The sequence below is a fragment of the Vavraia culicis genome, assembly GCF_000192795.1.
Source record: "Vavraia culicis subsp. floridensis unplaced genomic scaffold supercont1.12, whole genome shotgun sequence".
Lineage (NCBI taxonomy): Eukaryota > Fungi > Microsporidia > Pleistophoridae > Vavraia > Vavraia culicis.
In genome coordinates this window covers 113,285-126,259 of record NW_007360615.1, presented here as the reverse complement: position 1 = coordinate 126,259, position 12,975 = coordinate 113,285, and the positions used below count along the sequence as shown (strand labels likewise).

The 12,975-nt window shown below is 39.1% G+C and overlaps 7 protein-coding genes and 1 non-coding gene across 8 annotated transcripts; 5 read left to right on the top strand and 3 right to left on the bottom strand.

Moving 5' to 3' along the window:
• Window positions 1-1,427: 1,427 nt before the first annotated feature.
• On the top strand, window positions 1,428-2,599 carry VCUG_00949 (GTP-binding protein YchF; the record flags this gene model as incomplete). The annotated part of the gene is made up of 1 exon (XM_008075778.1): window positions 1,428-2,599. The coding sequence occupies one exon, from the start codon at window positions 1,428-1,430 to the stop codon at window positions 2,496-2,498; it is 1,071 nt and encodes a 356-aa protein (XP_008073969.1). The 3' UTR covers window positions 2,499-2,599.
• Window positions 2,600-3,060: 461 nt separating this feature from the next.
• Window positions 3,061-3,959, top strand: VCUG_00948 (uncharacterized protein; the record flags this gene model as incomplete). Its single annotated transcript, XM_008075777.1, has 1 exon — window positions 3,061-3,959. One exon carries the CDS (start codon window positions 3,061-3,063, stop codon window positions 3,649-3,651), a length of 591 nt encoding a protein of 196 aa, XP_008073968.1. The 3' UTR covers window positions 3,652-3,959.
• Window positions 3,960-4,709: 750 nt separating this feature from the next.
• On the top strand, window positions 4,710-6,156 carry VCUG_00947 (uncharacterized protein; the record flags this gene model as incomplete). Its single annotated transcript, XM_008075776.1, has 1 exon — window positions 4,710-6,156. One exon carries the CDS (start codon window positions 4,710-4,712, stop codon window positions 6,114-6,116), a length of 1,407 nt encoding a protein of 468 aa, XP_008073967.1. The 3' UTR covers window positions 6,117-6,156.
• A 745-nt stretch (window positions 6,157-6,901) lies between these two features.
• On the top strand, window positions 6,902-7,865 carry VCUG_00946 (uncharacterized protein). Its single transcript, XM_008075775.1, has one exon. It carries the CDS (start codon window positions 6,914-6,916, stop codon window positions 7,796-7,798), a length of 885 nt encoding a protein of 294 aa, XP_008073966.1. The 5' UTR covers window positions 6,902-6,913; the 3' UTR covers window positions 7,799-7,865.
• A 754-nt stretch (window positions 7,866-8,619) lies between these two features.
• VCUG_00945 (small GTP-binding protein domain) lies at window positions 8,620-9,243 on the bottom strand (the record flags this gene model as incomplete). The annotated part of the gene is made up of 1 exon (XM_008075774.1): window positions 8,620-9,243. One exon carries the CDS (start codon window positions 9,241-9,243, stop codon window positions 8,620-8,622), a length of 624 nt encoding a protein of 207 aa, XP_008073965.1.
• Window positions 9,244-10,152: 909 nt separating this feature from the next.
• VCUG_00944 (uncharacterized protein) lies at window positions 10,153-11,076 on the bottom strand (the record flags this gene model as incomplete). The annotated part of the gene is made up of 1 exon (XM_008075773.1): window positions 10,153-11,076. The coding sequence occupies one exon, from the start codon at window positions 11,074-11,076 to the stop codon at window positions 10,153-10,155; it is 924 nt and encodes a 307-aa protein (XP_008073964.1).
• A 452-nt stretch (window positions 11,077-11,528) lies between these two features.
• VCUG_02803 lies at window positions 11,529-11,601 on the top strand. The gene has a single exon. It is a non-coding gene; the product is annotated as a tRNA-Lys (tRNA).
• A 384-nt stretch (window positions 11,602-11,985) lies between these two features.
• Window positions 11,986-12,573, bottom strand: VCUG_00943 (archaeal ribosomal protein S17P). The gene has a single exon (XM_008075772.1). The coding sequence runs from the start codon at window positions 12,472-12,474 to the stop codon at window positions 12,007-12,009; it is 468 nt and encodes a 155-aa protein (XP_008073963.1). The 5' UTR covers window positions 12,475-12,573; the 3' UTR covers window positions 11,986-12,006.
• Window positions 12,574-12,975: the final 402 nt, after the last annotated feature.

Genomic DNA, 12,975 nt, shown 5'->3' with positions numbered 1-12,975 from the left:
GTCATGCCACCATATTTTAGAAAGGCAACCAACACTCTGATGCGCTAGCAGGTATCCATCCATTGTCTAATAATATAAATAACTCACAACGCCATTAAGAAAGTTATATGCGCTACCATTGTACTGATAGCCATCAAGCGAATACAAGAGAAAAAGAAGAGATTTACAAAGCATGTTCTCTGGAATTGTAAGTTTAGGCCATAGATTATCGATGCCATTTGTGGATCTACTCAGTAATAAATAGTGAACTAGAAGCGCAGTGATTCTCAACAGTGAGCTCCTGGCAAGAAGAATGCAGTAACTGATTTTGTTTAACCGCTCGTTCACGCAAGAACCGCCTAGCAATAATATATATGGCTATGCTCACATTGGCTAACATGACCTGCTCTTTTACAATGGTGCAGTTGCCATGTTATTGTTAATATTGGCTGTGATGGTGTGTTGCATTACGGTTAAGCTAGCTGCCATGTGATCAATGCTAGGTCCATCTACCAGTCTGTCCTTTGCTGGCAACGAATCGATTGGGAAGAAATGTTAGTGCAGTAAATTTAGTACATGTAATTCTGTCTTTTGATGCATGGATGTTATGACGATTTCGTATGCTGACAAATAAACTAATTATAGGTGAAAAGAAAGAACTGCAAGGAATAGTCTACACAGTTTCTTTATCGAAATTGGTTTTGGACACTACAAATACTGTATATAGCTAGAAAATGTCATGTATCACATCTTCAAATGTATCTTCTCAAATTTTCTATTCTTGCCAAAATGCCAATGTTATGGTTTTGCATAGATAATGTTCGTTCATTACCAAATGATAGTGGCGATTATGGCATCCTATAGACACCACAAGCCTAAAAAGTACGATGACCAATAGCGTTTTTGGACTATTTCAAACGATGTAGTTCTTATTACTGATAGAAAATAACATACTTACGTGTAAACTACTTTTGATCAGCGGTGAACTTCAGTGTTATGTGCGATTGGTGAAAAATTTTTGCTTGCGAGAGTTCATAAACATGCATTTTTTGCCTATTTTTTCGTTATGGGATATCAAACGAGTTAACCCGCTGCTAAGCTAATCATTGTTAGCAAATAAACTGTTTATAGAAGTCAAAATATGACCGTCATGATTGGTCGTTATGTCGATGAGATATTACGCAAGACATTTCTATAATTTTAAGAGTTTGTTTGTTCAAGGATATAGAATGTGATATATGATAATTGAACTACTTTCAAAGGAAAACAACTCGATATTCTGATAATGGAATATTTTCGTGCCGAAAAAAGTCCTCAGCAGTTTATAATACATAGTTCATAAAGAATTTATATTTTGTATATCTATTTAACATAAATAACCGAATATACTGGCAAGTCGATCGCTTTCCTCTTTACAAATATTTGCTGTGTTTTTACCCCTTAGCAGAATGACTGTAATGTTTTCACGCCCCGGCAAGTCACACAATTTATCAATGGGAATCGTTGGATTGCCTAATGTAGGAAAGAGCACGCTGTTTAACGCCCTAACAAAAAGATCTGTTCCAGCTGCGAACTATCCTTTCTGCACAATTACACCCGAGGAAGGACGCATCGAGATTCCCGATGAAAGATTTGACTATTTGGTCAATTTATACAAACCGAAAAGCGTGGTGCCAGCCTATTTGAGTATTATTGATATTGCAGGCCTCATAAAGGGTGCCAGCCAAGGGCTTGGTCTAGGAAACGAATTTTTGGAGAACATACGACGGACAGATGGTATATTCCAAGTGGTGCGTTGCTTTGAGGATGAAAATATAGTGCATGTTGACGAGGACATAGACCCACTAAGGGATGTTAAAACTATAAAAGACGAACTGCGGCTAAAAGATCTGCAGATCATCACGAAGCGGATAGAAAAACAGAAGAGAGAAACGGTTGTGGATGCTAAAAAAAAGAAGTTTGAAACACAAACGCTTGACAAGCTTAGGGAAATTCTCGAAATAAAATGGACCAACGAAGCGGAGTGGACACCAGATGAGGTCGAGTATCTCAACACGCTAAACCTGCTGACAACAAAAGAAGTTGTATATTTAGCTAATATATCAGAGGATGAGTATGACAACAAGCTTGTCAATAAGCATTTGCGAGCTCTTATCAAAGCGGAGCGGAACGTTTTCCCTTTCAGCGCGACAAATTTAAGCGATGCTTTTGTCAGGAAGTTGCTTTGGAAAGGGTACGAGGCGCTAAAATTAATCAATTTTTTTACTGCGGGTGCGCCAGAGGTTAAATCATGGACCGTGCGTGAGGGAACCAAAGCGCCACAGGCCGCTGCTGTGATTCACTCTGATTTTGAAAAAAACTTCATAATGGCCGAGGTTATGGAGTACAATGATATTAAATTGCACGGGAATGAGCAGGGAGTTAAGAAGGCCGGAAGATATCTTCACAAGGGACGCGATTATGTGGTGCAGGATGGTAACATAATTTTATTTAAAATCAACAGAATAGCTAAAAAATAAAGGACGCCGATTTGTTTAGTGCCATCTGTTCTGTAAAAGTTGTTTTGGTCAAAAATTTTGTCTGATTAGTCAGGCAGCGGGTTTTGGCTGTTTATCTCTGTGTTTCTGTGGGAATCAGATCTCTAGTACCAACTCGGTCAGGCAGCGGGTTTTGGCTGTTCATACCATACTTCGATGATCGCTTGTATTCATATCTAATTTATTAAATATTTCCGTTAAAATGGTGTGATTTTAAAGACTCTTTATTGAGCTGTAATGAGCGGCACGTTTTATATTGTTAATCAAAGATTTATCAGACCTGCCGTAATGTTACGGAGTTTTTCACCACAAATATGGCCTTCAATAACATTGATATAGTCACATAACACTGTGTTCCTTGGCACAGAATGTATCTCCACATTGTTCACAAAATTACTTTTTCGTGGGACCATATGGATATTGACTAAACCATCCGGAGATTCGCCGTACAGAATCCTTTCTTGGGTATTCACCGCATGTCTCTGCAACCATGTCATACAATGTTTCAGTTAATTGTCATAAACGAACTACCCCTTTAGCAGAGATGGGAATATTTAGCGACAGCATGTTGTGCGAAGAGGAGATTGAGGATCTCATGAATAACACAATTTTCAATCAGAAGGAACTAGAATTGCTCTATGAGCGATTCAAAATGTTGGACAGGCAAGCAAATGGCTATCTTACCTACAGCGATATCATGCTCATACCAGAGTTCTGTGCTAACCCCTTTAACAACCGGATTATAAATGCGATGGAAAAAGTAATTGAGTACGAGAACATGACATTTCCTTTTTTCCTAGAGATCATGAGCATTTTTTCGCCCAAGTCCAACATACATCTTCGTATGAAATTTGTTTTTGGTGTGTTTGATCTGAACGAGGACGGAAGACTGTGCTCTGCAGTGCTATCTAAAATATATGAAATATTACATGGAAATGATTTCTCAAGAGAAGTGTGTGCCAGAGAGGTGAACGAGCTGCTTTTGTTTTATGACAGGAAGCATAAGGAATTCCTTGATTATAACGATTTTGTGAATTTCTACCTAGACAGCAACTTAGACAGAATGTTTGTAATGGATTTTGATAAAGATCTGATAGAGAAGAAGCCAATTTTTCCTTTTTTTAGAGGAAAGTGAAGAGACAAGCCACGTAGTGTGCAACATATAACTAAAAAAGATCTAGCCGCTGTATAAATTTTGACAGATGTCGATGCTGCGTGGCCATATCTACGCTGAATCAGCGAGGCTAGGAACATAAAATACAAATAATTCTATATTCTTTAATTTCTTGACCGGATTCCTGAGGTGCATCTATCGTTAGCACAGCATAATTATGAAGTATTACATCCAATATGCCTAGAAATATATGCATGATGGCTGAGTTAGTCCCATCTGAACGCGTTTCTAAATCATTCAGGATGCTGTCTCAGTTCGTTGAGTCAGCGTTTCTAAATCATTCAGGATACTGTCTCAGTTCGTTGAGTCAGCGTTTCTAAATCATTCAGGATACTGTCTCAGTTCATTGAGTCAGCGTTTCTAAATCATTCAGAATACTGTCTCAGTTCATTGAGTCAGCGTTTCTAAATCATTCAGGATACTGTCTCAGTTCGTTGAGTCAGCGTTTTTAAATCTTCCAATGATTTCTACACACTTATTTTTACAAAGACATTCAAGTAAAAATTGAGAAGATGGATATCAAAATGCTTCTGCAGTGCACACATAAGAGCTTGACGGATGTCCACTTGATGCAAAATCATTCACGGGTGTAGCACTGCTAAGCAATGTGATATGGGTAGGTATCGAAATAAATAGTACCGTTTTGTTAGTAGTCAGCCGTTTTGTTTTCATCACCGTTACCCATGCGAGCTTTGCGCTAGTGAACCTTGGTCTATCCACCACAGTTTATCCCATGTTTTACTCTTTCGCTACCTTCTTTTACCACTAACCGTTTACTTATCGTCTCACACTATAACATGGATGTAATATAGCGCGAAATTTTCGTCCACTTGCAACAGAAAGGTGAATAAGTAAACGATTGGTCGTGAAAAAAGTTGCTGTATGAGATGAAAAATAAACATGTTTTTAGCGGTAAATATGTACTTTCACATATTTGAAACGCTGTATTACAAGAAAATTGCTCAAGGCGGTTCAACAAATCTTTCTCTTAAAATAATTCACCAAAATTTTTATTCCCCATGGCAGGAACGAGCAACAAAAGAAGCGGTGCGAGAAACCACAAAAGAGGGCGATTTAATGAGAGAGGAGCAGACTCAAAAAAGATGGATCATGTTGGTGAAGCAAGTTCATGTGATGGCATGTCTACCAGGGTTGGAGCCGGTACTACGAAAAAGCGTAATACGAAAGAGTGCTACAAGGGTGGAGCGAGAACGAATGAGGTTGTGCGGTGCAAGAAGGGTTATGTCAGTAGATCGTGTAAAGAGAACGACATTCGAGGGAGTTGTCAGGAAAACGATGCACACGACGACTCGTACAGCGAATGCACGAAAAAGACCAAGAAATATACAGAATCTAAAAGTATGCAGAAAAGCAAGACGAATGAACTAATCGATCAGTGTAAAAAGGACTGGGAAATTTCCAGGAGAAAGAAGGTAGCGAAGAGTGAAAGGGAAGACGCTAACAAACGGATTGTTAAAATTTTGAAAGGACATTTTTACCAAGTGCTGAGAAAGCGGACGGGGTCAAAAATAGTGCAGACCCTTTTCAAATACGGTAATGCCACGTTGAAAGACCAAATTTTTGATGAAATCTACAGGTACATACCCGAACTATGCCAATGTTCATTCAGCATCTTTTTTTTGCAGAAATTGGTGGACTCGAAGTACCTTGGAAAAGTATTTGAAATGTTAAAGAAGGAACACCGAAAAATACTGACAAGTCGAGTTGGTGCATTCTATTTTGATGAGGTGTATCAAAGAATGAAAGTTGTCCAGAAGGGAGAAATGATAAAGGAGATCATGGGGAGCGAGGCTAAAATATTCTATGGTGGTAAACCGTTGGAAGACATACCAAAAGAGAAGTTCAATTTTGAAGCTATTCTGCAGAAAATGATGGACAAAGGCCTAACGAACTTGGAAATAATGCATGATTTGATTTACTATCACTTGATGCATTTTAATGATGCTGATGAGCGCAGGGTGTTTATGAAGGGGCTTTCATTGTTTTTTGTTGATCTGTTGCACACTCAAAGAGGAAAATCGATTGCTTTTGAACTGCTGAGGACGAGCGAGAACAAGAAAAAAATATTTAAGAAAACGGGAGAATACATCTCGAAAATGGTCGAAAACGCCTTTGTGCACGATGTTCTGCTAGAATTGATACAAAATGGAGATGACAAATACGTGCTAAGATACATACTGAAGCCGATAAAAACCGGCATGGACGTATTCCTGAACACAGATAATTTTGATCTATTTCTGTTAAAACTGATAGACGCACACAAGTTTGAAGTTTTGAAGAACAAGTTTATGAAAGCCTACAAAAAGAATGAGAAAGTGTATGCTCTAAGATACGAGAAAGTGGTTGGAAAATTAGGAGGCCCTGATCTCAAAGACAATGAAGGAACGTGCGCAGAGGCTTCATGATCAATATTTATATTTTGATTAAACCATTAATTTGCAGAAATTGCGTTGTTGGCGCGGTGTAACGAGTAATAGGTTTCTTCAAATTCGTACCGTTTTTTGCGCTTTTCATTTTCATGACACGTATTACGAAAATTTACCATGTTTTATCGACAAATGATCCGTAGGGCGTTCACAACATATTATCAAAACAATTCGTTAGAATGTGCTTTTTTCGTTTATAAACGAAAACGAGAGTGCTTGATTGCTGAGATTTTTCATCTGTAGATCAATATAGCACGTGGTAGCCTATCCTCAAGTAAATGCGATGGCGAGTACCACATCTGTAGATCAATATAGCACGTGGTAGCCTATCCTCAAGTAAATGCGATGGCGAGTACCACATCTGTGACTTTTAACAAGTTAATTGTACATTCAAACAGGAATAATACGACCTTGAGATGGGAAGCATGAAGCCCGACCCATCACAAAATGTGAGCGAGCTGTTTTATTATTTAGTCAAAATATTTCTTCCATCAGATACAACCCTAAACACTACCCCTTGGTTGAACAAAGTCATGTTCACGTTCTTTGCGTGATCTCACACATTTAAAGGAAGACTTTGCGCCGTTTTCATGACTTGATAACCACAGATCGAATGCATATGTTCCAACACCAATATCTGCATTTATTACATACTAAGAGCTTTTTACATTATCCATATTCATCAAAATATCAAACTTGCCGCTGATTATTTTCTTTTCATCATTTCATATTTTTTAATCTTTTGTTTGTTTTCTTTCATTTTTGTTTCGCGTTGAATGGATGAATTTCTCGGCAGATGTAAAAAGATAGAGGACAAAATAGACAAGCTTAGAGTGTACATCCACAAATTGAAAAGCATCTCAAATAAGAAGGCAAACTCCATCCTTTCAGACCATGAAGAAACCGAACTGGACAATAGGATTTCTGTCCTTAACAACCTGTTTAAAGAGAATTCTAAGCAGGTAAAGGAAAGGTTAAAGGCTATGCAAGAAGAAAACAACCAGCTAAACCCTGAGGACGAAGAATTCGAAGCCGATACGAGAAACAACAGGTGGCAGGTGCTGACTAATTATTTAGCCGAAACGATTGAATTATACCGAACTGAACAGCTCAACCACACAAAAGAGGAGAAGGAGCGACTAAAATCGCAGTTTCTTATTGCCAAGCCTGATGCCTCGGAGGAGGAGCTGCACGAATTAGTCAATTCTTCTGAGGGACACAAGCTGTTGGAGAAAGAGTTTAGACCAGGCGCCTGCTCATCGAAGGGTATCCTGAAGAAGGCTGGCGAGAGAAATAAAAATATCAAAAAAATCGTGGCCTCAATCAACGAATTGGTGTCACTCATCGACGAATTGCACGAAATGGTGATGAGCTCGCGCAAAATTGTTGATAACATTGAAATAGAAATCGACGTGACCAAGAAGACAGTGAAAGAAGCCAAAAAGGATCTTGAAAAGGCAAGAAACTACCAGAAAGCAGCTATGTACATTAAGTATGTTATTCTTTTCATTTTTGCACTTGGTATTTCATTTCTTATAATTGGTGCCATTCTTTTCGGGCTAGCCAAGCTCTTTTTTAGCAGCTGGCAGGATAAAAACAAGAATGACAATAAATTAAACAATACCAATGACAACAGCACACAGAACAACACCGCAGGTTAAAAAATATGCCAGAAGACGGCATATAATGGCCCTATCAGGTCCCTGATTATAAAAACTACAAATGTTTGGGTAAATTAAAAATTCATAATTCTCTAATTTCAGTCGTAACAATACAACAGCTTGTGCAATAGTGTGAGTTAACAGGTACTTGATTTGATATCGACGTATGGGCGAATAATTTGAGCGTTAGCATTCCCCGAAATAAGCCAGATATACAGTTATCTAACATGCTTTTCTTAACATCTCATCCCAAGGATTTGTTATAGTTCAATTGGCTTATCCGAAAAGGGACGATTGATAGCGATGCACAAATGCATCTTTGTCATTGAATGATCGCACTTGTTACCTATTCTAGGTAAAAAATGCATTTCTACATCGCTATGACATGTTGCTTGGTTGCAAATCGCATTCATGGTTAATTCTACCATAATTGCTTCTGTATGCTTGCTATGTCAATTTGGAAAGGATTCTGACAAGTAGAGATATAGTCTTTGACTGACATCTGAATTACTGCAATATTCACTAAACTTCGATTGTTAGCCAACAACTTGTTAGATATTGCACATGACGGCCGTTCAGTGGCTGTTGGACCGGATTTGTAACCACTCCACACCTACTCGTGAATATTTTTCTGGTTGTTAAGAAAGCCTTGCATAGAAAGACTCACTGTGCCATCTACACATTGGATTGCAGAAACATTAAAATACGAAATACTGGGCTGTTTACTCACATACAACACATCCGACCTCTTAAGACCTTCGTGCTCGGTTCAAGCACAGCAGAATAAGTTGGTTTATACTTTTAATTAATCGGCAATTTATTTAACAACAGCTTTTCTTTTTTTTCTTCTTTATTTGTATTATCTTCTTATTTTTCGCAGGTTCGGTTCTTGAAAGCGCCTCTTTGAACTCGGGATCCAGGGTCTTTCGTCTCCTATATACCGCTTTTATCAGCTCATCAAACGCCTTCTCAACATTGCTGCCGTCTAACGCAGAGGTCTCCAAAAAATTAAGGTTATTTGACTTAGCTGCATCATTCCCGCATGCCACGGTGACAGTCCTCTCGTCTTCCAAGTCTGTTTTATTACCAACCATCATTATCTCTATTTCCTCACCAGAATATTCCTTCAGCTGCGTGAGCCAGTGCTTGGTAGCGTTGCTTAATGTTGATTTTCGGGTAATATCGTAGACTATCAGGGCGCCCAGAGTGCCCCTGTAGTAGGCCGAGGTGATAGCTCTGTATCTTTCCTGTCCAGCTGTATCCCAGATCTGTGCTTTGATCACCAAATTATCGATTTTGAATGTTCTAGTCGCGAATTCCACACCAATAGTGGCCTTCGTCTCGGCTGAGAACTCTCCCCTTGTGAGCTGAGACAGCAAGTTGGTTTTTCCCACACCCGAGTCGCCAATCAGTACTATTTTAAAAAGGTAGTCGTAGCTCTCCATTTTAATCTCTGTCTCTTTGTTTTGAATTCTTTTTTAAGTTCTCGCAACTTTGTTTTAAAAGTGTTTCATCGTCGATTCACACGAGCAGAGCACTGCAGTGTAAAAATCGAGTGTCAGAATTTGCTCCAATGTCGCGCGATAGCGTTTTATCAAACAGCTTGGTGCAGATGAATTGGAGGTGCACTATTATCACAACTTTACGCGTTTGTGCAAATCCACACTAACCAAATACTGTACAGTAACACAATTCATATGTGAAAAGAAGTATTTTTATCAACCGTGCCGATCAAATTTGCCAAACAATCCCACCATGGCACAGATAAATAAACAACACGATGCATCATTAACTGATCCTATCAAGTTTACCTACGCTGTCGATGTCCCCTTAGTAACAGCTATAAATAACATTTTGTATAGAAAAGTGTGGATGACTTGTTCATCTCCACCGACACAACAAAATGCTGCTGATCCGCGCTTTCAATCGCCTTTTGGTAGCGGAGCGGACAAAAGTGCGGCCCATGTACATCTTTAACCAGAAACCGTTCGTCGAGTACTCCGGTATGAGAATGCAATAAATACATTTTAATTCCTTTATCTCATCAGGATGGGTACAAATAGGTATCTCTCAATCACATATTTTGCATCTACGCTTGCAAAGATCACCACTACACTCAAGGCACTCTATGTATGGCTTCGTATCAAAAAGAATGCTCGGCCGTAAACTTGCCTTGACCATGTTAAAAACTCATTTTTCGCCTATTAGCCTGGCGCTATACCCCACTCGTTCGTTACACCACTAAAAATCGCATGGACACAATAACATGGGCTTCACAAGCGCACATTTCCTCAACTGAAAATTACGCTGTGGGCGGCTGCAAAACAGCATTACAACATCCTGGGAGAGGATGATCACGAGGATTGAAACTTAAAAAAAAGCACGGAAATTAAGGGCAGTATGAGGTTATCGTTGCATGAGACGATATATTCCACAATTCCCATCATGAAATAGTAAAATACATAGTTAAAATTTCTAAATAAAAGGTAGTGCAAAACAATTGCGGAAAGAACACCAGAAAGCATGCCCTGCACACTTTTATCCTTCTTTTCGAGATATGTACCTATGATTGACGCCATGCTGTCAAGCATGAAGACCGTTATCAGCAACGCGATAAAATCCTCACACTTTTCAAGAAAATAGTACGGGTAGTACGTAGAGCAAAGAATCAAAACATTTGATACCGGAATATTTCCATGATCCTTGCTACTTGTGAAATGCTTGAACAACGCAGACCGCTTAAAATTCACGCTCAGAAAAACGTTGAGGAGAATGATTATATCCAGGTTGTAGCGCGTGAAGTAGTTCATGTTGGATATACACGGCAGCATGAAAAAGTGTATCGCCTTTCGTTTCCAGTTCTTGTTGCATCGGAAAATGCTTAGCTGCACGATGAAGAGCAGTATGATCATAATGATCCAGAAAACGAACAATTTGTAGTAGAATAAGAAATACAACAGGTAATCGATCAGCACCCTCGACACGTCAATCCTGAACATGGCAACTAGCTCAAATAGCTGTCCTATCATCCATTTGCCCTCCGGATTTATTATGTAGTAGTAGAAAACCGAGTTGAACAAGCTCTGATCCTCTATATTCTCACGGATGAAAGGGATACACAGGCTTATAAGTACGTTTTCCTTCGTGTTGAAGCTCTTTATGTTAACCATCAGGTAGTAATAGTATACCGCCGTTTCTACGAAGTGAAAATCACTCCAAAAGAAAATAATGTACGTGACCGATACATCGAAAAAATTTGGAAAAATTTTAAAAGGCATGGGGTAATAGTTTCTAGGAATGTTTAAAACGGGATTGGTGAACGAAAACACCATAAGGTAGAACTAAATCCTGAGGCGCAGATCCATGTAGTTTGGAATAGAGCGAACATCTTTTGTTCCTGCTGTGATACAAGGTGATCTTACTGTGAGAGTAGCGCTGTGTGGAACTCTTCTCAATTTAACAGGGTAGAGAGCTTTACGAAGACAAAATATTATTTTGCTGAATTGCTTCAAGATTCAAATGCTTAAAAATACCACAAAGTGTTTTTACTTCCCACTTTTTGTTTCTAAAATATATTTGTTTGCTAACACAATAGCAACAGTCGAACAAACACATTTTTCTGGTTTAGTGCTCTAAAAAAACGTGAAAAGCGTATTGGAACACGCTACCGTATCAGAAATTGTTTGCCGCATTCCGTGGTGTTCATGATGCACGTAAGTTGTACGTGCCAGCCCTGGTAGCTCAGTCGGTAGAGCATCAGACTTTTAATCTGAGGGTCTAGGGTTCGAGTCCCTATCGGGGCGATCTTTTGCTTCTCACTCTATTCGCGCAATTTTGATACGTCCTCAGCAAGTAATGACATTTTTTACCACCTCTCTGTTTGTTGACATGCTAATAATCATACACCAAGTATGCTCAGCTGGCAGAAGCCTAGAGCAGCTCTGTGAACCAAAACCCTGTGGCCACGGCTGGTCTCAACATGCCCTACTTTCTTATTTCGATGATATAGGAGATAAACAAACGTACTCTAACCCAAACAATAAAGAACATGCACCTTGTGTACATGCCCTACTTTCTTATTTCTCAAAACAAGGATCTCAAACTTACAAAAGTACCGGAGTGATTTAACATTTACGACAAAATTGGCGAATAAGGACCGTACTTCTTACACACACCACCAATAACAATTCGTTAAACTCAATTTTTAATTAAAGATCCTCCAATGTTTTATATTTTTTCTCCGGTACTATCTTGTTCTCAACGCCCACCACCACAAATCGCTTTGTCTTAGACAATGGCCTGACAAGTGCACAGTTCACAATGTCACCCACGTTCACAAGACCCTCAAAGCACGGTGGCAGATGCACGGCAAACTTCTTCTGTCTCCTCTCATATCTCTTATACTTCTTTACGTAGAAAAAGTACTTTTTTATGCAGATGATCGTTCGTATCTGCTTCATCTTCAGCACCTCAGCCTTGACGAATTTGCCGTATAGTCTTACGCTTCCTGTGAATGGGCAGTTCTTGTCGATATAGGTGCCGTTTATGGCGGTCTCAGGCACCGTGATGCCATACCCAACCTTCTTGAAGTACCTCTTCTTCTCAGTGTTTTTTGGGTTGTTGTATATCTGCGGCTGTTGCGGGTAGATCTTGAATTTTGTGAGTGTCTCGACCATTGGAAGGGTCTGCAAAAATTTTTAAAATTTTCATTTCTTCAAATCGTGTGCTCCCACGACTTGAAAAAAATATTTTTTTCACTAAAAGCGTACTTGGTCATCATCACTGCAAAAATAAACCATGGCAACATGTCACGTGGTGCACCTATAGATACTTTGTAACATTTTACCAAGCTCTGAAGCCACAATATAAATCTATATTAGCATACAAGTACAATCGATATTTTCGGTGTGTAATAAGGCTGTGAGTAAATACTGCACCAATAGAAAATAAATCAAAGACCTTCTAAAAAAGACTTCATCAGGTGATCGGCACCATTCCTCAAAAACTGAACAAACCGGATGATTTGTGAGAACTGTCCTTGCTTGTTGCGACCTAAGAATGTTCCTTCGTCCGATAGTATAATTTGATTACGGCCAACTTTACTCGCGGATCCCTAGGTCGAATGTTCACAAACACTCTTTCTATATTTCTACAGCCTATCATAATTAATTGAAAAC